General features: G+C 34.4%; 1 protein-coding gene across 5 annotated transcripts in view; it reads right to left on the bottom strand.

Annotated features, from left to right (window-relative positions):
- ACAD11 (acyl-CoA dehydrogenase family member 11) overlaps positions 1-26,019 on the bottom strand; it is a 91,814-nt gene that overhangs the window by 47,073 nt on the left and 18,722 nt on the right. For all 5 annotated transcript variants that reach the window (XM_033417878.2, XM_004286533.3, XM_049710535.1 and 2 more), the window contains exons 6-11: positions 11,589-11,730; positions 10,886-11,007; positions 8,892-8,998; positions 7,436-7,562; positions 1,527-1,604; positions 758-896 (exon numbers count right to left, since the gene is read on the bottom strand). In XM_033417878.2, coding sequence (XP_033273769.2) covers positions 758-896; positions 1,527-1,604; positions 7,436-7,562; positions 8,892-8,998; positions 10,886-11,007; positions 11,589-11,730 — 715 coding nt within the window. The remainder of the gene's footprint in view (positions 1-757; positions 897-1,526; positions 1,605-7,435; positions 7,563-8,891; positions 8,999-10,885; positions 11,008-11,588; positions 11,731-26,019) is intronic.

The raw sequence follows: 26,019 nt of genomic DNA, 5'->3' as shown, positions 1-26,019 counted from the left end.
CACACTCTTGCTTTAGGGCCTTTGCATTTTATGTTCTCTATGCTATGAAAACTCTTCCCCCAGATCTCAGCATGATTAACTCTCTCACCTTCTTTAAGTCTTTACTGAATGTCATTTTCCTAACAAGGCCTATTCTGAGCCTTCCATCTTAAATTGTTATACACATTACCTGTCCCTCAGCACTCCAGAGCTCCCCTACCTTGCCGGGTTTTTTTCCCCAAAGCACTTTTCATCTTCAAACTTACTTATATAATTACTTATTTAATCTAGCTATTGTTTATTTTTGTCTCTCTCTATTAGAATGCCAGCTCCATGAGGCAGGAATCTTTGTGTATTTTATTTCATGATAGTTGCTAAAATAGTGCTTGGCATATAGTAGGCAACTGATAAATAATTGGTGAGTAAATGGAGATATAGTGAGGCTAACCAAAAGATTTAAAACTCTATCCATTCTAACTAACCATAGATATGTTTAATACTGTTAGAAAACTGGAAACCTTATATGGCCAATCCCTTTGGTGGTGACTTCTATTCACTAATACTCTTAATGTAATGATGTTTAATAAAAGAATAATCCAATGAGAACTTTAGGTCCATTTTTTAAAATATTTAAATAAAAGTAACTGAAAGTAAAATTATAGACAAATTTATAAATCAATGACTTTGTGTAGAAAAACTTCCTTGTCATAAAATAGAGAAATTTTAAACACTGCTCAAAATATCTGAGAAAAGTTCTGTTTTTAAATAATGTAGTAACCTGGTGCTTGGCAGTTAAAGACATCTGGAGCAAAAAAGCATTTTCCTGTTTCTTCAGCAATCAAGGCATAGTCTACTTGGCTGAGACCGCTTACAGCTGGCAAAAACAAGTTCCAGAGGCCTTCTGCTTTGGCCATTTCCTGTCAAGGTGATGAATATGCCAGAGTTATCATAATTTATCATGACCTAAAATTATTTATTTTTAAAAGATACTGCTATTTATGCCTTTTGAACTTATGAAATTATTTATTTCATTGTATTCTACAGTGCAAGTAGTTATTAATTCATTATAAATCAACAATTTCTTAACAGTTAAGCTTCCTTAGATTTGGCTGAAAAACTAAATTTGCTTACTTGAGTACTTCTTATTGAATCACAGTGATTATAAAATCTCCTACATCTGAGCATAATTATGCCAAATATACTATTTGTCCATTTCAATTTCTAACATGTGTTAAAATCTGAAAACATGAAATTGAATTAAGCCCATGTGGGAAAAATACCCTGCCTCAACTTCAGTCTCAAGTGAGCAGTGCTGATTGTATTTTTAATTTGAACAGCTGTTAAGAGGCTGTCTTCATCACATACCATACACAACACACTATGTAACCTAATTTGTATATTACAGATTCTATTTTTAACTTTCTTTTTAAAAAGTTATAATTGATATAATTATCGTCTACATATATAACAACAGAAGCAACAACAAAGGTCTCAAAAAATGCCTCTATATAAATTCTCCACTTTTAAGGTTCTCTTATTTTTCTTACCTTGAGTTTATCAATCACTAAAGGTTTTTTCCACTTGTCTACTGAATTTTCATTTTGAACATAGAACTCAATTACCTCCTTAAAGTATAAAAGGAAAAAAGTTCATTAGTTAAAGTTAGAAAAGTAAATAATGCCATAAACTGCTAATATCCAAAGTAAACATGTTTAGGTGAAGAAGCTTTTTCAGCTGCTACTGAATCAGTAAAATTTCTTTCTAAGACCAGACACAGAAGTATAAAAAATTCTAGATGTTTGCTCCTCACAAAATTATGCTGCCTCTATATTAGAGGATTAACTTTCAAAATCCTATACCAAGATTTGAGTGTTCCATTTTCAGCAATGTGGCATACTAGACGGTCATAGAATCCCCTCCCAGGATAATACAACTAAAAATGCTGGGTAAAATATTAAAAATAATTTTAAAAATACATGTAGTAATAATACATAGCTATGCTGGAAAGAAAATAAGGAAATTCCTCAGAGGCCAGGAATACAAAAGCCTGACTCTTCAGGTGTGAGTGAGCACTGGAACCAACTTTGTCTGGCGGATGTAGGCTGATCTATGTTCGCCTGGGCCCTAGTTTGCAGTGGGCCACATAGGCAGGGGTCAGGAGGTGAAACCAAATGCCCCACACAAGGCAAGAGGGAGGATCAGAGCTCACCACTTCCCTCCACCAAAGCCAGGATGCCTGATCAGCAAAACCTAACTGGAAAAAAATAGAAAGCAAAACGAAAAACCCACCCCTCAGTGGTAGACCAAGGGAATAAAGGCCATTCACAGGACGGAAGAGAAAAAAGAAACATTTCTAACCTGAGCCTGTCTTCACCCAAGTTTGAGATCTTAATTCACAGACCTATGGGGCCCTAAAATTTTGAGTCAAAAATTAAGTTTACAGTGTTCCTGGTGACAATGCTTGAAAGCACCTGGCAGAAGCAAAAGCAAATTCACTCTGGAGGAAAAGAGCTTTTATAAAAAGTCTTAACTAATCCCTGCAGATAAAATTCCATTCCAAAGAACATGAGTGCAGAATGAAAAAATACTAAACACTCAAGGTAACAAGCCACCATTAGCAAGAATTAACAAAAACAATAGTTCAACAAAACAGAATCACACCTGCAAAGGCCACAGATAGAATAATGATCAAACACAGAATATAAAGTATTTGTGTCCAGTAGATTTAAAAAATAAAGGAAGGAATTAAAAGGATGACAAAGGACTATCAAACTTGGCCAGACAAATTTGAAAAAGAACCGAATGCAACTTGAAGCAAAGTAAAACCACAGTAATTAAACTTAAAAATTAAATGGCAGTGGTTCTCAAACTTTGGTGGCATCAGAATCACTTGGTAAAACACAAAAGTCCAGGCCCTATCCTACTTCAGTGAGTCTACTTTTGTATTTCTATTTCTGTAATCTTAACTAGCTCTCTAGGCAATTCTGACACAATCCAAATAATGAGACCCACTGCTCTATGCAAGGTTGAAAAGTAGATTAGATACAGCCAAAAAAATAATAATAATAAATTGAAAGAAGGATCTGAAGAAATTATTCCTTTCTTGAATGAAGCACAGAAATTCAATAGAAGGAAAATATGAGTGGTTAAAAGATATGATGATACAGAGAGAATCATTACTTCCCTTTTCTCAGGCAAAAAAAGGAAAATAAAAGGAAAAAAAAAAGGTAAATTTTATTAGCAGATTCTCATTAAAGGAGCTTGATCCAAAAAGAAACATCTGAGTTGTAACAAGGAATAGTAAATAAGATGATAAATACATGAGTAAATAGATATTTAAAAACTAGCCACATAATAACAATAATCTCTAATTTGTGCAACTAAATCAAGATGAACGAAAATATTGGACTATAAGGGCCTTCTCCAATATTTTGCTATTAAAGCATCTCTGTACTTATTTTCTACACATAGGCTAGTAGAATTACTGAATTAAAGGCTATGAACATTGGCCAAAACTCCAAATTACAACATTATTTTCTAAAATTGTTCCACCAATTTACAGTCATATAAGTAATATGTTAAAATGTTCCTTTTATTGAAGCATGGCTAGTCTAGATTACAGTTATATACATTTTTTCTATTTAAATTTTTTTTTATTGAATATATAAACTATGTATTTTTTAAATATATAAACTAAAATGATATGGATGATATAGTGCATTTGTAGATTTCTTTTTTTTTCTTTTTTTACATCTTTATTGGAGTATAATTGCTTTACAATGGTGTGTTAGTTTCTGCTTTATAGAATACAGTTATATTTAGTTAAAACTTCAAGAAGACAAAGGATGGCTCTTTCACAGGCACCAGGATGAATAGCACTTGTCATTCTGTCAGGAAGTCAGTTAAGTTGGAAGATTTCCTGTTTAGGGTTGTTTATTATTTCCATCCCTCACATTACTATGGAAACAGTCAATGCAATTGTGTTTGATAAGATATATGTTACGTAATACATGTACAAATTCCCCATCTGTGACTACCTCTCTATGACACTACAGTTCTGAGAAATTAAATTATGCCATTTATATAATTATTTAAAAATTTGTATTATTTAATACTTCCTGTTCTAAAGTCTATCGATTTGGAGATTTGCAAAATCTATTTGTGGTATGGTAGGAGTCAGAATTAAAATAAAATATCTCATTACAAAGAAGCTTTCTTTAATTCTTTAAGTACGAACAAGAGTTTACTGATGAAAAAAGAAAGCAGAAAATATGCTTTGTGCCTGATCAATTCTCCCCAAATATCACCTTTAACATCTAACTTTCTCATTCACTCATTGAGATACTGCTTTGTATTATGTTGGTTCAGAATCTTAAATCTGAGCCTACAAATAATTTTGCAATATAATATGTTTTTTACTTTAAACTTAAGTCAGTTAGAAAAAAAGAAGCAACAGTTCCTCACTAGTATATTATTAAACTCAGTAGGAAAATATGACTAATGTTATCATTATGTTAAAAGTGTGTTCTCAGATATGTCATGTTGCTAGTTCCTGTTTTACATGCTATTTTATTAGGACTCCTCATCCATTGTAAATAGCAAGAATTGCCCTTTTTTAAAAATTTCTTTCTTTCTTCCAGTTTTATTAAGATATAATTGACATATAGCACTGTATATGTTTAAGGTATAGGGCATAATAATTTGACTTACATACATAATGAAATGATTATCACAATAAGTTTAGTGAATATATATCATCTCATATAGATACAAAATTAAAGAAATAGAAAAAATATTTTTCTTGTGATGAGAACTCATATTTCATATATAACATACAGCAGTGTTAATTATATTTATCATGTTGTATATTACATCCCTAGTATAACTGAAAGTTAAAGGTAGTTTTGACTACCTTCAACCAATTTCCCCTCCTCCCCTGAGGAAGAATTGCCTTTTAACATTTAAATGGATGATGGTTCTGATGTTCTTACTTTATGATATCCAAGGAGTTTCAAAAGGTCATTAGCATAGCATAAACGGACCTTATTTTTTCCCATTATAGAAAATTGGAAAAATACATAAAGTATTAAGAAAAAGTCATCAAGAGTCTTACTAGCTAAAGATATGTACTATCAAGATGTTAGTGTATTATATAATACAATCTTATTTTCTAGATATGACTGTTTTAGTTTTTATATATGTAGTTATAATCATATTGGTTAGAATTTTATAGGCTTTCCCCCCTTCTATTTTGAAAAAGCTAATTACTTTTCAAGTGCATATGTTCATAAACAGGTATTAGTACAGTCCAGAGTCATTCTACAGGATAAAATGTTTTTATGGATGTTAGTACAAGTTTTTAAAGAAAGAAAAAGCTCACATTATTAGATGTAGATATATTCCAGATTTGAAAGATCTGCAGACACAAAATGATTATGGCTTTCCTTGTCACACAAAATGTTGATAATCTTTCCTTTAAAACTAGAGTGCTTTTTTTTATCATAAAGCATTTTCCTTTATTACAAATTCTTTGTAAATATTTTAGTAGCTGCATGATATGAGGTTCAGATGTATCACAATCCAATTTGTAACACCTCTTCTGTGCTACATGCTTCCCTGGATCGCTCATTTACATTTATGAATGAAAGAACATGGCTACTTGGTTTCCTCTCCCAATTTGAGTCTCCTTTGAATAAATCAGGAAGGCTGATAGGAAAGCTGGGGTCTACACCAAACCCACCACTGGAAAAAAAAAAATGGAGGGGTCTTCCCTGGTGGCGCTGTGGTTGAGAGTCTGCCTGCCGATGCAGGCGACGCGGGTTCGTGCCCTGGTCCGGGAAGATCCCACATGCCGCGGAGCGGCTGGGCCCGTGAGCCATGGCCACTGAGCCCGCGCATCCGGAGCCTGTGCTCCGCAATGGGAGAGGCCACAACAGTGAGAGGCCCGCATACAGCAAAAAAAAAAAAAGAAAAAAAATGGAGAGAAACTGTCATTTGAAACTCTGGCTTCTTTGAAACACATCATATGCTTTTTTAGAGTACTCTGGCAGCCTTTTTCCTGGGGCAAACACCATTGCTACCCAGGAGTGTTAGAAACCAACTCAAGCAGGCCACCTATTACAGGTTAATTCTTAAATCAAACATCTTGATTTCTCTTCCTCTTCTCATTCTTGCTCTCCACAACAGGCAATCATACGGGACTCCATTGTAAAAAAAAAAAAAAGTTACCACCTGAGTTACAGTCAGTCCTCTCTTACTTAGAAATTCTTCTGAGATGTGTTAAGGTTTTTTCTTTGGTATGATCCACTCTGCTTCCCAAATCCTTTTCCATTCTCTTTTCAAAACCTTTAGTCCTGCGATGTGTACTTTTGTTTTTGTGCTTTTACCAATTCCATTTTTAAAAAAATGTCTTTATTGTTAATTCAAGAGGATTTTATTTGTGTGAGGGGAGGTAAATGCTGATTTCAGTCTGCCATCTTGAACTCAAAGTGTTGCATTTTCTTTTTAACACCCAAAAGTTCAGAATTTTGTTTTTAAAAAATATTTTAATTTTATACTGGAGTATAGTTGATTTACAATGTTGTGTCAGTTTCAGGTGTGCAGCAAAGTGATTCAGTTATACATATATATATACTCTTTTTCAGATTCCTTTCCCATATTGGTTATTACAGAGTACTGAGTAGAGTTCCATGTGCTATACAGTAGGTCCTTGTTGATTATCTATTTTATATATAGTATATTTTATATATAAAAATTTTTATAATAATTTTTATCTTTTCTTCACAGCATTTATCATCTCTTACTTAATGTCTTTCTTTCATGCTAAAGTATAAGCTCTGTAGAAGCATAAGCCCTGTCTTCTTATTCTTCCTTTTACTTGCAATGGCCTAACCCATTATTAGGTACCTAATAATTATTTGTTAACTGAATGAATGAATGTGTCACATAACTTGTCTACTCTCAGTGAATTTACTGAAACTTAACACCTTAAAATAGTAGCTTGTGGGGGGAGTGATGGTAGTATCTGTGAACAGCTTGAAATGATATACAAAATTTTCTGGGTATGCCTCTCTTGTTTATCCTACAGTTCTCAATTTTCAAAGGGGCCCATTAAAGAAAAAAAAGGCTGAAAGTCACTGCCTTAGGAAAAGACCCCCAAAGTAGCATTTTACTCTAAAATATTTAAAGATCTCAACTTTGTAAACTGCTAATTCCCTCTAACTTAATTTTAATTCCACAGATTTATCTGTGGCATTCTCTTGGCATATTTTAGAAGCTTGGAATTTCTCAGGATCAGGTTCTGCAGCAGTTCAGTGCTAAGGTGAGAAGGGGCATCTAAGTAAGGATTGACTGCAAAGAAATGATACCATGGTACTCCTAGAAGCAGAGATAACAGAAGTAATTCTTCAATAGTCTTGGAGCACAAATACATTCTGTTTGTTTATAGAATACTTACCTTTTCAGCTGGGAGGATGTGTTGTTTCATGAACTGCTTCACCCTAGTAAGAACTTCGTGGCCTGTCCTAGTCTGTACAAACAATTGTCTGGTAGTATCAGTCTGTGGAAGTGCAGTACTGAAAGTTCTTTATAAAAAAAAAGTTACAAAGATGTGCAAAACCATTATTATAGATTTCTGAATAGAATGTAATGTCTTCCCCCAGTTTCCCAAAAACATCTCTCAGAAGAAGTTTCCATATTTTGGAGTTTTTGTCTTTCATGTTATGGAAGGAATGCAGAATCACTTTATTTTAAACATTAAACTTTAGTGCTTAAAGCACTTTTTGGAGAAAACATAAGCCTGGCATGACCTCAATCAATGGGAGTTTAAAATCTTTATTGAAGCCACATATCAGAATCTCTAAACAAGAAGGCAAAGAAATAGAATACAAATTTAATAATTACTCTTAGTATATGCCTCACAAATACAACTGCTGGATATCATTATAAACAAGACCTTTAAAGATCATTATGAAAAGCAGCATCATCATTTGTCATGTTGTGGAGATTACAAATATTCGTGTATGAGATGAACTGTAAAACACAACTGTCCAAATGATATGCCATGGATACTTGTGGCTTGGGCAGAATTTCCAGGGACAGCATCATCCGTGCATTCAGTAAGTGCTATATATCACACTGTTTTTTTCTGTTTGTTTCTTTTAAATTTTGCTTTATATTGGAGGATAGTTGATTTACAACATTTACAATGTTTCAGGTATACAGCAAAGTGTTTCAGTTATACATATACATATAGCTATTCTTTTTCAGATTCTTTTCCCATATAGGTTATTACAGAGTATTGAGTAGAGTTCCCTGTGATATATGGTAGGTCCTTGTTGATTATCTATTTTATATATAGTAGTGTGTATATGTTAATCTCAACCCCCTAATTTATTTCTCCCCTCCATCACACCTGTTAGATGGCAGTGTGTTTGGAGAAAGTGTATTAGATGTCTCAAAAGTGCTCCACTAATGGAGATATGAATTTCAAAGACTCTTATGAAATGTCTGAATACAGTTTCATGCAATGTCATGGTGGAAGAGAGCAACATTTCTAAACTTAATAAATCATCTTATATAATACATAACTTTAAACAGGTATATGTAAGTAACTTAAATATTAGAAGGAAACATTTGAGAATTTTATCAATATCTTAAAGGTTTATACATTCAAATTGCAAAAAAACCCACAAACCTCTTTTAATCATTAAATGGGTATTTTCTTTAAATCTGAGGTCAATTTATTTTCAAGCATAAAAGAGATTTACTAAAAAATTTTTTACCATGATTGGCAGCAGCAATTCTGGTGTTGTAAGCAATAAAAACAATCCCTATCCCCCTAAAGTTTATGACCTTCACATAGCTAATAAAGGCTCTAATTTGAGTTAGCCACAGAATCTATATTTTCTTACCTTTTTGAGAGTTGTAATCCAGTTTCTGCCAGAGGTTGCACAATATTGGCAAACTGAAAGCTCCTTTCAGATGCATTATTTCCCAGAAGATATCTACTATATACTCCCTATAAGTAAATTAATACAAAGTGATTAAAATTCATGGAAAACTATTCTTCAACTATCCAGTCTTTCCACAGTTTCCCAGCTACGTGAATCACTAAACTTACAAGGTACTAAGATATAAATCAGACTATCAGTTCTATTAATTTACATGCAGGCATAATTATACCACTCCAAGTTAAAGACTTACACTTGTATCATTTGGTTAACATACTCTCATCATAACAGAATTATAACTGGAAATCAAACCAAACTTTAAAATGAGTTTAGCAGTTACTAAAGATACCAAATTGGCAAGTCATATCACCTCTAAAGATCATTGCTCTCCCTACACAGTGGAGAAAAATCTAAAGAAACTAAAATAAAATTAAAAACTATAAAACCAAAGAGAAGGCAATGAGAGACTTCTAAGAATATTTTATCTCATTTTTTGGACCCCTAATTTAGGTGAAACTATTCTCCGTTGAACAGTGTTAGCTGAATGCTCATCTGTTTTTCTTTGTTAATTCTCCATGTTCTGTGTTTCCAACATAATATACTCTCCTGTTCCCTGTCCCAAACACAATCAACTGAATTTCATTAGTTTATTTCTTTATATAATTCTTTGTACAATAAAACACTGTAGCAGTCTTTCCGTCATTTCCAATTTCACATTTCTAGTTAGAATGGAATGTTCATGATCATCTCTAAGGCTACTAACTACACAGTTTATGACATACATATTAATTTCGATCGTAAACCATGTCAAGCTTTTATTTGAAATGAAAATACATTTTAAATTCAAAGCCTATCTGTTATCTCACTTTGGAAATTGACAGATATAGAAACATACCATAAACCCTATTTTGAGAAATGCATCCAATCAACATGATTAACTAATATGATTAATATGATTCTAAACTACAGGATGAGATGTAAGACAACTATTTCCTAGACATTTCAGTTATTGGAGGACAGCATGAACTCTGAGGACAGGGAAAAATAACCATAATTTTCGTTAATCCTTCTTTTCCCATTCTTTTTTGTTTCTAAAATCTCTTATTTACTTGTTCTTCCTCCAAGCCCTAACCCCTTACCACAGATGAAGCATCTCAATTTCTTAAAAAAACTAAGACTCAAAGTATAAGGGAGCTGAGTTAGTATAATGAAGAATGCAATTGTCTAAACTGTAAATTTAAAAAACTGAATTTATGTTCAGTTTTCTCTCAAAATTTATCACATAACTATCACATTATTAGAAAATGGAAAATGGACAATTAATTATGTGTTTGAGTGAGCTTATCTACTCACTCAAACACATAATTAAGAGGCTCTGTATGCTAGGTACTGTGCTGGCTTTGGGAAATACAATGATAATTCCTTCATCATCAGCCCTGATTAATAGGGTTTTATAATCTGAATCAGATATCATATAAGGAGTTTAACTCTTTCTTATATTGGATATTCAGGAAATAACCAATTCTCACATGCTTTTTCTGTTTTTGTTATTATGTCTTTCTCTCTCCCTTCTTCCATCTTTTTCGTTTATTATACCAAAAAGTGATACCACATTTTGCTACTCAAATTTTTCCCTTGCCAAATTCCTATTCTGTAAACTCTGGATTTCTGTTTTATCCATGTATGGTATTTGTTATTATGGAAACTAAATTGATCTAAAGATAAGAATATAAGAGAATACCCTGGTGGTCCAATGGTTATTAGGACTCTGTGCTTTCAGTGCCAGAGGTCCGGGTTCAATCCTTGGTAGGGGAACTAAGATCCCACAAGCTGAGCCATTATGTGGCCAAAAAGAAAAAAAAAAAAAAAAGGAATATAAAACCCCCAAAGACCAAAAATATTGTCAACAGTACATCAATAAGTAATGGTGAAACACATGTTAAAAAATTAATTACCTGTGCTATTCCAGCAATTTTAAAATATGAAAGGGCAAGAAAGAAATTCCAGTTAGGAAGATTAGAATTAATTCCCCTGCAGCGGCAATATATTGAAATCAGTTCTTCCATTGATGGTACCCCTATAAAAACAGTATATACTATAAACTTTAATAAGAATGTCATGGTGAATATTTTAAAATGTCATATTGCATATAAATATAAAGCTGAACATAAAATTAATCCACATAACAAAACATTAATCCATATAACACATTATAATCTATATAATTATAATATTATAATTAAAATATTAACTATAATATAATATAATATTATAATATATTATTACTTATATTACTTATATATAGTATAAATTATATTATATAATATAAATAATGTATTATATTATTAATTATATATAATAAAATATAATATTATAATTAAAACATTATTATCCATATAATTATAATCCATATAACAAAATATGCTCTAAATGTTGATTTCCAAAAGAACATTATATACAAATGATTATATTTTGTAACAAATTACTAGAAGTGGAATGATACATTCAAAAAAATCGATAGAATAAAATGATTTAAAAACATTTCAAGAAACAAAAGCTATTTATCTAAGATTGCAATATAATCTTTTTATTAATTATGAAGCAAAATAAATATAATTTTATATTAATAGCAGTTTAGGCAACACTATGTTTTCATACCTATGTTTTCTTGCAAATGAGGACTTTGACTTAACAATGGAATGGTCCTTGGCCAAAAGTAGAACATAGAGAGATGAGCCAAGTCTGACAGAGGATGACCAATGGTTGAAAGCTCCCAATCTAGTACAGCTACAACTCGAGACTGTAATTAAAAATAAAAAGGTTTTAATATAGTAAATCCAAAACAACTAAAATAAGGAGATGAATGAAATAGAATATAATGAAAATCATATTTTCCATCAAAAGCAAATGTGAGGCTGTAGTTTGCAGTCTTTACCCACAGCGGCACATTTCATTTATCAAATAGAGCCAAGTCCCCTTGTTCCATTGCTGGCCAACAGCTCTGCATTTTACTTTACACAGCCTTAACATGTCTACTAATGAACGGAGGCAAAAGCAGTTGAAAAGTTTCAACTGGGAGTAACTATAGTAAAGAAGAAATTCTAACAATTACTTATAATTTAAGAATCTATTCTCTGGTAATGAATCTTACAACATAACAAATATTACACTCTTATGACAATAGTAATTTTTTAAAGTAAGTTATTTCATGCTATAGATATAAAACTATAATTGTTATAAAAGATGCTGTTTGTTTTATGAATACAAAATCCACCATTATATAGCAACATGATAAAAGAGTTGTGTAATTTGGAACCAATAACACGGAAAGCTTTCCTCATTCTATTTTGTAACAATATGTATCAAGGGACTATATAGCTTTATGTTAAGAACACAGGACATTCAACTGCAAATACAAGGGGAAAAGGCAATTTGTAAAATAATATGCATAGTATGATCCTATTTGTTTAAATAAAAAGGGTACAAATGAATACACAAAGTTGAAAGAATATACACCAAACTGATAGCAATGGCTATGGTTACTTCAAGGGACTGAGGCAGAAGGGATGGAATATGGGAGGAGACACTCCATTGGAGGGTTCTGTACGGGAGGAGTGATATGATAGGATTTGTATTTTAAGGTCACTCTAGCTGCTATGTTTTGAATAGACTGTAGGGGAGGCAATGAGGAGGCTGTTGCAATAATCTAGAGAAGGTTATCTAAGCCAGATAAAACAGCAAAGCTCACTTAAGCAATGCAAGTTACTGGGTTTCATGCCTTTATGTAACTTTGTGTGTGCTTGCACTCCCTTGCTTCTCTCATACATTTGAACACATTATTGTAGCTTAAAGGAAAAATGTGGTCTTTGGAATCACAGACCTGTATTCAAGTCCTAGCTCCACCATTTACTGGCTGTGTAATTCTGGACAAGCTAGTTAACCTTTCTGATTCTCAATTTTTGCAGCCATAACATACACCTCTTGCATAGAGTTAGTGTGAAGATGAAATAAGAGCAGGTAACATGTCCATTTTGTTTACCAGTGTCTAGCTGCGAAGTACCTGACATACAGTAGGTGGCCAAAATGTATTTATTCAATGAATAAGTACAGAGCCTGGCATATAGCAGGCAATAAAAAATTTACCATTATGACTATGGGAAAAATTGATCACTGCTTCCTCTATGATTTGACTTCATAAGACTTTTTATGGTTGTGGTTATATTGAATTATAAGTTACTATATATGCTAGATTTGTTAAATTTGCTTAAAAAAGGGATTGGACGCATTTTTCTCTATACCATTCTGTTTGTTTCTGTGCTCTTGACGTCCAAAGAAAAGAAGATGATATACTTAATTATGCTATAAATGTTTAGCTTTTTTTAATTGAACATTTTCCCTGGAGTTAAGTTTCAAGAAATCTGAAACATTTTAAAAGTAATTACCCACAAAGCTATAAAACAATAGCCAGTGAGAAAAGCTGATGGGTCATCAAATTATCAATTAGTATAAATTAATTAGCCATGGTTTATTAGAATCCTGTGTATTCCTGTTTGTGTACAGAGCTATAAAAAGCATAGCATAACTTCTAGTGGATGAGGTGAACATTTACTAATTCATTTTGCTGCTAAAGAACTTAAAATGATTTCTGAGAGTGTTTTTGAAACCTCAGCACAACTGAAGCTTTTCATTTTGTTGATTATCTTCTACCTTGAGTTTTATTTTCTAGGTATGCTTTTTGCCGTATTGAATTTTTTAAAAAATTTTAAATTTATTTTTGGCTGTGTTGGGTCTTCGTTCTGCACATGGCCTTTCTCTAGTTGTGGTGAGCGGGGGCTACTCTTCATTGTGGTGCGTGGGCTTCTCATCACAGTGGCTTCTCTTGTTGTGGAGCGCGGGCTCTAGGCACACAGGCTTCAGTAGTTGTGGCATGCGGGCTCAGTAGTTGTGGCACACGGGCCCTAGAGCACACAGGCTTTAGTAGTTGTGGTGCACAGTCTCAGTAGTTGTGGCTCACAGGCTCTAGAGCACAGGCTCAGTAGTTGTGGTGCACGGGCTTAGTTGCTCCGCGGCACGTGGGATCTTCCTGGACCAGGGATCAAACCCATGTCCTCTGCACTGGCAGGCTGAATCTTAACCACTGCTCCACCAGGGAAGTCCCTTGAATTTTATTAATATGTATGTATATTACCTTTTCAAAACAAAAGAAACACATGCAATACAGTAGGACTGACAATAGATGAAGGAGGTAGGAAAAAATATAATAATTTTTAATAAAGTGATAAAGCTAAGAGTAGGTCATTACATAAAATTAAATGTCACAGGTCATATTGATATATAGTTTTTAGCGTTGACAGCAGAATTTGCTCTGAGTTTTCTATGGACAAAATAAAGTATGAAGCATAATCAGTCACAATGTTTATAGTGCATGTAGATTAAAAACAAACCAGCTGCACCTGGATCGCTTCCAAGTGCCCATCAACAGATGATTGGGTTAAGAGGATGTGGTATATATACAATTGAATATTACTCAGCCGTAATAAAGAATGAAATATTGCCATTTGCAGCAACATGGATGGACCTAGAGAATATTATGCTTAGTGAAATAAGTCAGACAGAGAAAGACAAATACTGTATGATATCATTTACATGTGGAATCTAAAATATAATACAAATGAATGCATAGGCAAAACAGAAACAGACTCACAGATATAGAAAACAAACTTGTGGTTACAAAGGTGAAAGGGGAGGGGACAGGGACAAATTAGGGGTATGGGATTAACAGATACAAACTACTATATATAAAACAGATAAGCAACAAGGATATATTGTATTGCACAGGGAATTATACCCATTATCTTATAATGACCTATAATGGAGTATAATCTGCAAAAACCCTGAATGACAATGCTTTACACCCGAAACTGAAACTAACATTATATTACAAATCAACTGTACTTCAAAACAAAGCAAAAAAACCCAGCTGCTCAAGAGTGACAATTTTCATGGAGATCAGTCAAGACAGCAGAGTAGAAAGACCATGAGTTCACCTCCTCTCAGGAGCACACCAAAATAACAACTATAAGCAGAACAACCATCAATGAAAAAGACCAGAACCAACCAGAAAAGATCTTCTACAACTAAAAACATAAAGAAGGAACCACAATGGGGTGGGTAGGACAGGTGGACTCACAATATAATCAAGGCCCATAACCCAAGGTGGATGACCCACAAACTGGAGAATAATTACACTGCAGAGGTTTTCCCACAGGAGTGAGAGGTCTGAGCCCCACGTTGGGCTCCCCATTCTGGGGGTCCTGCATCAGGAAGATGAGCCCCCAGTGCATTTGGCTTTGAAGGCTAGTGGTGCTTAATTGTGGGAGTCCCAAAGGATTGGGGGAAACAGAGACTTCACTCTTAAAGGGTGCACAAAAAATCTCACACACTCCAGGACCCAAAATAAAAGCCATAATTTGATAGGAGCCTGGGACAGACCTACCTGTTGATCTTGGAGAGTCTCCCAGAGAGGCAGGAGGCAACTGCAGCTCACCCTGGGGCCACAGACACTGGTGGCAGCCATTCTTGGGAGCTCCTTCTACCATGTGGACATTGGTGTTGGCAGGCACCATTGTGGAATCCTCCCTCTGGCTTATTACCCCCAGGACCCAGCCCTGCCCTGGCCCAACAGCCTGCAGTCACCAGTGCTGGGGCGCCTCAAGCCAAGCAACTAACTTGGCAAGGACACAGTCCCACCCATCAGCAGACAGGCTGCCTTAAGACCCCCTAAGCCCACAGCTGCCTCTGGATGTGGCCCTGCCTACCAGAGGGCCCAGGACCTAGTTCCAGCCACCAGTGGGCAGGGACCAGATGCAAGAAAACCACAATCCAGCAGCCTGCAGACACAGCCCATCTACCAACAGGCCAGAGACCCTGGCCCTGGGACAAGCCTGGCCCCAGCCCTGCTCACTAGTAGGCTAATTCAAGCTTCTGGACACCCCAGACCCTGTGTCAGAAACCCACCCCCCACCAGCAGCAATCTGATACCATCTCTGGAATCCCTGGACCCTGCAACCAACTCCAGGACCTTATCTGCCTGCCAGTAGTCCGGAAGTAACCCCAGGACCTGGCTTCACCCACGAGGAAGGTGGGCAACAACCATGGAGTCTTCTGGACCCTGACTCTGCCAACCAGTGAGCCAGCACTAGCCCTGGGGCCCCCTGGGCTAGTTCTTCAGTCAGCGGCCTTGTGACCCAGCCCCGCCAACCAGCAGCCGGCAGCCTCCACACAAGGCAGAGCCTAGCAACCAACCAGACTGGAGGCTAACCAAACCTACCAGACTGCCCACATATTCAGCTGGCCACAAGAGAAGGTTCCAGGTAGCCCTCATAGGGGGAACCCCTAGAGCATATAGCTTGGGAGATGAGAAAGAAGTGCACTGCTGGGATGCAAAGGACATCTGCTACAGAAGGTCACTTCTCCAAGGTTGGGAAATGTAACTAACTTAGCAGATACATAAAAATACAAACAGCAACTTAGGCAAAATGAGGTGGCAGAGGAACATGCTCCAGATGAAGAAATAAGACAAAACCCCCGAAAAAGAACTAAGTGAAGTGGAGACAGGACATCTACTTAATAAAGAGTTCAGGGTAGTGATGGTAAAGATGATGAAAAAACCCAGGAGAAGAATGGATGCACAGAGTGAGAAGTTAGAAGTTCTTAACAAAGAGTCAAAAAATATGCAGAACAACTGAACAGAGATGAAGAATACAATAAATGACATGAAAAAATATACTAGAAGTAATCAATGGTAGACTAAATGATATAGAGGAATGGATCAGTGAGCTGGAAGACAGAGTAGTGGAAATTGCTGATGTGGAACAGAAAAAAGAAAAAATAAGGAAAAGAAATGAGGACAGTTTAAGAGACCTCTGGGACAACATCAAGCACAATAACATTTGCATTATAGAGGTCCTACAAGGAGAAGAGAGAGAGAAAGGGGATGAGAACATATTTGAAGACTTAATAGCTAAAAACTTCCCTAACCTGGGAAAGGCAATAGACATGCAAGTCCCATAAGTGTAGAGTCCCATAAAGGATTAACCCAAAGAGGAACATGCCAAGACACACTTTAATTAAAATGGCAAAAAGCAAAGATAAAGAGAGACTATTAAAAGCAACAAGGGAAAAGCGAAAAATAACATATAAGGGAACTCCCATAAGGTTATCAGCTGACTTTTCAGCAGAAACTCTACAGGCCAGAAGGGAGTGGTACAATACATTTAAAGTGGTGAAAGGAGGGCTTCCCTAGTGGAGCAGTGGTTAAGAATCCACCTGCCAATGCAGGGGACACAGGTTCGAGCCCTGGTCCTGGAAGATCCCACATGCCATGAAGCAACAAAGCCTGTGCACCACAGCTACTGAGCCTGCACTCTACAGCCTGCGAGCCACAACTACTGAGCCCGCGTGCCACAACTATTGAAGCCCACACGCCTAGAGCCCGTGCTCTGCAACAAGAGAAGCTACCGAAATGAGAAGCCCACACACGACAACAAAGAGTAACTTCCACTCGCCCCAACTAGAGAAAGCTAGTGCGCAGCAAAGAAGACCCAACACAGCCAAAAAGAAATAAATTAAAGAAATAAATTAAAAAAAAAAGAATAAAGTGATGAAAGGGAAACCCTACAACCAGGAATACTCTACCCAGCAAGGCTCTTATTCAGATTTGATGAAGAGATCAAAAGTTTTACAGACAGACAAAAGCTAAAAGAGTTCAGCATCACCAAACTAGGTTTACAAGAAATGTTAAAGAAACTTCTCTAAGCAAAAAAGAAAAGGCCACAACTAGGCACAAGGAAATTATGAAATGAAAAAGTTCATTGGTAAAGGCAAACATAAGTAAAGGTAGGAAATTATCCATGCACAAAGCTAGTAGGAAGATTAAAAGACAAAAGTAGTAAAATCATTAATATCCACAATAAGCAGGTAAGGAATACACAACCAATTAGATGTAAAATATGATATCAAAAACAGTAATCATGAGAGGAAGAGAGTACAAACGCAGGGTTGTTAAAATGCATTTGAAATTAAGCAGTCAGCAACTTAAAACAATCATATATATATATATGTAAGTATACCCACCTACTTCATCATAACCACAAACCAAAAATCTACAATAGATATACATACAAAAAAGAAAAAGGAATCCAAACATAACTCTAAAGATACTCATCACATCACATGACAAGAGAACAAAAGAAGGGGAAAAAAAAGACCCACAAAACAATTCCAAAACAATTAACAAAATGGCAATAAGAACTTAGGTATCACTAATTACCTCAAATGTAAGTGAAATAAATGCTCCAATCAAAAGACACAGAGTGGCTGAATGGATACAAAAATAAGACCTGTATAGATGCTGCACACAAGAAACTCACTTGAGATCTAAAGACACACAAAGACAAAAGTGAGGGGATGGAAAAAGGTATTCCATGCAAATGGAAATCAAAAGAAAGCTGGGGTAGCAAAAGTTATATCAGACAAAATAGACTTTAAAACAAAGACTGTTACAAGAGACAAAGACACTACACATAATGATCAAGGGATCAATCCAAGAAGAATATATAACAATTGTAAATACATATGCATGCAACATAGGAGCACTTAAATACATAAAGCAAATATTAACAGCCATAAACGGAGATATCGACAGTAACATAATACTAGTGGGGGACTTTAACACCACACTTACATGAATGGACAGATCATCCAGACAGAAAATCAATAAGCCTTAAATGACACATTAGTTGATATATATAGAATATTCTATCTGAAAGCGGAATACACATTCTTTTCAAGTGCACATGGACCATTCTCCAGGATAGATCACATACTAGGCCACAAAACAATCCTCAGTAAATTTAAGAAAACTGAAATCATATGAAGCATCTTTTCCGACCACAACGCTATGAGACTAGAAATAAACTACTAGAAAAAAACTGCAAAAAACACAAGAGACTAAACAATATGCTACTAAACAACAAATGGAACACTGAGGAAGTCAAAAAGGAAATAACAACTTACCTAAAGGCAAATGAAAATGAAAACACAATGATCCAAAATTTATGAGATGCAGCAAAAGCAGTTCTAAGAGGGAAGTTTATAGTGATACAAGCTTACCTCAGAAAAAAGAAAAATCTCAAATAAACAACTTAAACTTACACCTAAAGGAACTAGAAAAAGAAGAACAAACAAAACCCAAAGTCAGTAGGAGAAAAGAAATAGTAAAGATCAGAGCAGAAATAAATGAAATAGAGACTAAAAAATCAATAGAAAAGATAAATGAAACTAAAAGCTGGTTCTCTAAGAAGATAAGCAACACTGATAAAACCTTTAGTCAGACTTATCACGAAAAAAATGGAGAGGGATCAAATCAATAAAATCAGAAATGAAAAAGGAGAAGTTACAACTGACATCACAGAAATATAAAGAATCATGAGAGACTACAATGAACAACTCTATGCCAATAAAATCAACAACCTTGAAGAAACAGACAAATTTTTAGAAAGATACAATCTTCCCAGACTGAACCAGGAAGAAATAGAAAATATAAACAGATCAATTACCAGTAATGAAATTGAATCAGTAATTTAAAAACTCCCAAGAAACAGAAGTCCAGGACCAGATGGCTTCATGGGTGAATTCTACCGAACATTTACAGAAGAGTTAATGCCTATCCTTTTAAAACTATTCCAAAAAGTTGCAGAGGAAGTAACACTTCTGAACCCATTCTATAAGGCAAGCATCACCCTGATATCAAAACCAGACAAAGATATGACAGAAAAAGAAAATTACAGGCCAATACCACTGCTGAACATAGATGCAAAAATCCTCAACCAAATACTAGCAAACCAAATACAATAACACATTAAAAGGATCATATACCATGATCAAGTGGGATTTACCCCAGGGATGGAAGGACTTTTCAATATCTTCAAATTACTCAATGTGATATACCACATTAATAAACTGAAGAATAAAAATCATATGATCATCTCAATAGATGCAGGAAAAGCTTTTGACAAAATTCAACATCCATTTATGATATTTTTCTCAAGAAAGTGGGCATAGAGTAGGGAACATATCTCAACATAATGAAGGTCATTCATGACAAACCCACAGTTAACATCATACTCAACAGTGAAAAGCTGAAAGGGTTTCCTCTAAGATCAGGTACAAGACAGGGATGCCCACTCTTGCCATTTTTATTCAATATAGTATTGGAAGTCCTAATCACAGCAGTCAGACAAGAAAAAGAAATAAAAGGAATCCAAATTTGAAAGGAAAAAGTAAAACTGTCACTCTGTAGATCACATGGTACTATACATAGAAAATCCTAAAGACACCACCAGAAAACTTCTAGAGCTCATCAATGAATTTGGTAAAGTTGCAGGATACAAAATTAATGTACAGAAATCTGTTGCATTTCTATACATTAACAATGAACTATCAGAAAAAGAAATTAAGGAAATAATCCCATTTACAGTTGCATCAAAAAGAACAAAATACCTAGGAATAAACCTACCTAAGGAGATAAAAGACCTGCAGTTGGAAAACTATAAGACACTGACAAAAGAAAATGAAGATGACACAAACAGATGGAAAGATATACTGTGTTCTTGGACTGGAAGAATTAATATTCTTAAAATGACCATACTACTCAAGGCAATCTACAGATTCAATACAATCCCTATCAAAATATCAATGGCATTTTTCACAGAACTAGAATAAATAATTCTTAAATTTATATGGAGGGAATTCCCTGGAGATCCAGTGGTTAGGACTCTGTGCTTTCACTGCCAAGGGCCCGAGTTCAATGCCTGGTAGGGGAACTAAGATCCCACAAGCCGTGCAGTGTGTCCAAAAAAAATTACATTTTTATGGAAACACAAAAAAGCCCGAATAGCCAAAACAATCTTGAGAAAGAACAGAAGTGGAGGAATCATGCTCCCTGACTTCAGACTATACTACAAAGCTACAGTCATTAACACAGTATGGTATTGGCACAAAAACAGACACAAAGATCAATGGAATATAACAGAGAATGCAGAAATAAATCCACACACTTATGGTCAATTAATCTATGACAAATGAGGGAAGAATATATAATGGAGAAGATAGTCTCTTCAAAAACTGGTGCTGAGAAAACTGGACAGCTACATGTAAAAGCATGAAATAAGAACATTTTCTCACACTACATACAAAAATAAATTCAAAATGGATTAAAGACCTAAATGTAAGACTAGAAACGAAACTCCTAGAGGAAAACAGACCACACTCTTTGATATAAATTGTCGCCATATGTTTTTAGATTTATCTCCTAAAGCAAAGGAAATAAAAGCAAAAATAAACAAATGGGGCCTAATTAAACTTAAAAGCTTTTGCACAGCAAAGGAAACCATCAACAAAATAAGAAGACAACCTACTGAATGGGAGAAAATATTTGCAAATGATATGACCAATAAGGGGTTAATATCCCAAATATATAAATGCTCATACAACTCAATATTAAAAAAAAAACCTGATTAAAAAATGGGCATAAGACCTGAATAGACTTTTTTCTGAAGAGGAAATGCAGATGGCCAACAGGCACATGAAAAGATGTTCAACATCGCTAATCATTAGGGAACTGAAATCAAAACCACAATGAGATATCACCTCACACCTGTCACAATGGCCATCATCAAACAGAACACAAATAGCAAATGCTAGTGAGGATGTGGAGAAAAGGGAACCCTCATACAATGTTGGTGGGAATGTGAATTCGTGCAGCCACTGTGCAAAACAGTATGGAGGTTTTGCAAAAAACTAAAAATAGAACTATAATGTGGCTCAGCAATTCCACTCCTGGGTATATAGCTGAAGAAAACAAAAACACTAATTTGAAAAGTTACATGTATCCAGTGTTCATACCAGCATTATTTACAATAGTCAAGATATGGAAGCAACCTAAGTGTCCATCAACAGACGAATGGATATAGAAGACATTATATATATATATATATATATATATATATATAAAATTGTGTGTGTGTATATATATATATATATATATATATACACACACACACACACACAATGGAATGCTACTCAGGCATAAAAAAGAAGGAAATTTTGCCATTTGCAACAACGTGCATGGACTTGGATGGTATTATGCTAAGTGAAATAAGTTGGACAGAGAAAGACAAATGCTGCATGATATCACTTATATGTGGAATGTAAAAAATAAACTAGTGAATATAACAAAAAAGAAACAGACTTATAGATTTAGAGAACAAACTAGTGGTTACCAATGGGGAGAGGGAAGGGGGGAGGGGCAATTTAGAGGTAGGGGATTAAGAGGTACAAACTATTATGTATAAAATAAGCTATAAGGACACAGAGAATATAGCCAATATTTTATAATAACTATAAATGGAGTATAACCTTTAAAAATTGTGAATCACTATACTGTATACCTGTAACTTACATAATACTATATATCGACTATACTTTAATTTTTAAAAAGTAACAATTTTTCTTGGCAATGGCTTAAGAAAAATGTCACCCATCAGTCTGCATGAAGGAAACATTGTGTAGTGGACTGAAATGTCTTCAACAACATCAAGAGAACTTCCAGGGGTATGTAATCCCTAGAAAGCAGCTTGTGCTGAAAAGTGACTAAAAGGACAAAAACGAATCAAGTCTAAATGTGAGAGTGGGAGTCTAGATGTAAAAGGCAACTTGATAGTTCGAGAAGAATAGAAAAGATTTGAAAAAGCCATTTAAAAAAATGTCACAGATTTTACAAAGAGATGCAGTTACAACCTAGATGAAATTATGCAGCATAGATATGTCCCAGACCCTGTTAACGTGACTTTACGACTTCATTCTGTAGCAAAAATACAATGAACCAAGATCAGGGTTGGAGATTATATATAAAGTCAAGAGGTGAGAAGATTCTGGAATAACAATATAAGGTCAGAAAGTTTATAACTCTTACATTACTCGCACACAAATCCACAGTCAAAAAATTATTAATTCATTGATAATAAAGAAGGTAGTTCTTGAAATGATTGATCATGCCCACCTGGGCCAGGCAAGGTGAGAAGTCAAATGAAGTCATAAGGGGTTCATGGATTCTAAAGTAAGAGGAATCAAATTTGTAGCCTCTCAGGTGAGGTATAAAGAAATAAAAGAAGTAGAAGGTAGTGAGGCTATGGTCAAAGACAAGGGTTTCAGTTTCTAGATTACCAACATTGACCAGTTCCAACAGAGATGAGAAGCAGTACAGTGTGGAAGGAATCATATGGAATTGGAAGTCAGTAGGTCTGAGTTCAAAACCTGGCTTTATGACCAAAGAGCATATTAAGGGTATTTAAAAACATCTGAAAAGTAAAAAGATTGGAAAAAAACCTAATCCCCATGTCTTTTCTAGCTATAAAATTAAGTTTTATAACAAAGCTTTTCTCTAACTACACTGACATCTTAGAAATAGTGGGGGAATTAAAAAGAAAAATCCATTAAAAACACAAGTTTTGTTTTGCATAACAAATTTTTTTTTCATAAGACGACATATAAAAGACTGCAACGCAGATGACTTCAGAAGAAACAGTGTCCTTATATTTATCGTAGATACATCTGACTACTAATTAATGAATGCAGATAAAATATCTATGGGTTTATTAAATATATTTATTTTTCAAGTTGAAGTGGTAATATGTACATTAAACTCCAAAATCTTAAACATTTCTCTGCCAGATGGGTAGGATTTATATTTGGAAAATTAACGATATTTTCCAGGAAAACTGGATTTCTTTTAAACATTGCAGTAAGCATTTTGTACTACTGAAACACTTGCTCAAACATGCTTCAAATACTTTACATATCAGTAACTAGAAAATAACTAGGGATTGTGAAATTGAGTGATATATTTTAGTTTTGTTATTCCCTTTAGTAATTCTTTACTGGCTTACCACACACATTCCTAGATGGTTTATCATTTAAAATTGTTCATGTTTTCTTTCTTAATTGTTGTGCTTTCTGCCAACAAAAATAAAATATGCTGTTGTCCTGGGGAAAAAAGAACAATAAAACCTCAAACCTTACAGAAATGTACAACTTATAAATCTCCTATAATTTCATCCCCTATAACTACTGTTTAGGTTTTAGTACATATCTACTAAAAGTAAAGATTTACTTTTACCCTAATTTTTTCTAAAGAATAGAGCTTGATAGGCCATCTTAGAAAAGCAGAATATAAAAACAGAAGGGAAAAGAATGGAAAAGAAGAGAACTGAAATAAGTTGAGCACCAGCTGTGCCAGGTACCAGCTAGTTGCTCCATATCAATTACCTCATTTTAGCTCCTTGGGAACCCTGAAATTTTTTTTTCCCAATCCAAAAGGCACACAAGTCACACAATGTCAATTTCCTGGCTTTGATAATATACTCTAGTTGTGTGAGATCTCTTTGGGGAATCTGGATGATGGATACACAGGCCCCTCTACTATTTTTACAACTTCTTGTGAGTCTTCAATGATTTCCAAATAAAAAGTTACAATAAAAACTGAGGCACAGAAAGGGGTAGAGAATAAAAATTAAGCATAAATAAATGAGATGGAAATAGTACCTTAGTGATTAATTAAAATCAATTCTTTTAACATAGATTCATTCAGAAACATGTAACTACCTGCAGAAATGAATAAGATGCATTTACTGCTTTATAGGAGCTCTTAGTCTAGGCCCTCATTTATTGAGCATCTACCATATAGACTCTAGAAACAAAGGTAAGAAAAAAATTAATTAAAGGTATAATCCTTACCCTCAAAGGAAAAATAAAAAGCTTTCAATCATATCCCTAGGAATATATACAGTGGAGCACATATATATACACATCCAGGGACTGATTTTCCAATTTGTGAAGTGCCTTCATGAAAAAACATAGTCTAATTTCCTACTTATTTATGAAATTTAAAAAATGAGATGGAACTATTGACTAGAATTAACTTCTAAAGTTTCATAGCTTTTAATGCCAGTCCACAGTGGGAACGTTTTCCTTCTTTGACTACTCTCTTAGTTTTATTGTATGATATACTTTAGCATTTGGGTATATATTGTTCTCTGCTGTTACCCGAGTATCTTTTCTCTCCATCTGTGTTTTGAGCTCATTAAGAGCTGTTTTTCCTTCTAACCCCATGTTTCAGAGCACATAGTTGGTAATAAATAAATGCCAGTTGACTTGTACTTTGTCAACTGTATGTTACTTCCATAAAAAATTAGCTACACATATTTATATGAGACAGAAATTGATTAACTTTGATTTAACTAATAATTATGGGATTACTGGGTATAAAGTAGAAGACATTTTACTAGCTACTATATAACCCTAAAACATAAAAGATAATGATATATGTAACAAATTAGCATTGCCTCCACAGAACTTAAGTTAGATGATTCCTGTTTGGCAACTTTAATCCTATAAGAAACGTTTTTCTAACATGAGATTAAATATAAAAAGGGAATAACTATTTGGAACTTACCTGCCGTTACTTTCAGCATATTTAATATTTAATTTCAGCATATTTAAACATTTTGGTAGACAACACATAACTAAGGAGATTTAGGTCTGAATTTTTCCTTCCTTGCTTAAGTAATGGATGTAAAAGTACTGTAGTTATATTGATAGAAAACATAAAGAACGCTGACTTATTCAAAGATAGGCTCCAAAAATATTAATGAACCAAAGAAATAGATAAAATATAGACCAGATCCTGCTGTTTTAAGGTATATGCTTTTCTAATTTTTCCAGGTTATAAATTAGCAATATTTAATTTTCCTATTCTATATTTAAGTTATAATTCAGAATTCATCCATGCCATTAACAAAAAGTTACATACGCACACATACATATAATTACATATACATAATTTAAATACCCAAACTGACTTTTCTATGAAAAATTTTCTGTCTTGATGGTGCATGTGCTCGTATGTCTTTATATTACATTTGAACTTTCAATTGATATAGTATTATATCATATATTGAATTATGACAGC

Source organism: Orcinus orca, chromosome 5, assembly GCF_937001465.1.
Source record: "Orcinus orca chromosome 5, mOrcOrc1.1, whole genome shotgun sequence".
Classification (NCBI taxonomy): Eukaryota; Metazoa; Chordata; class Mammalia; order Artiodactyla; family Delphinidae; genus Orcinus; species Orcinus orca.
This window is presented reverse-complemented; position numbering and strand designations above follow the sequence as displayed.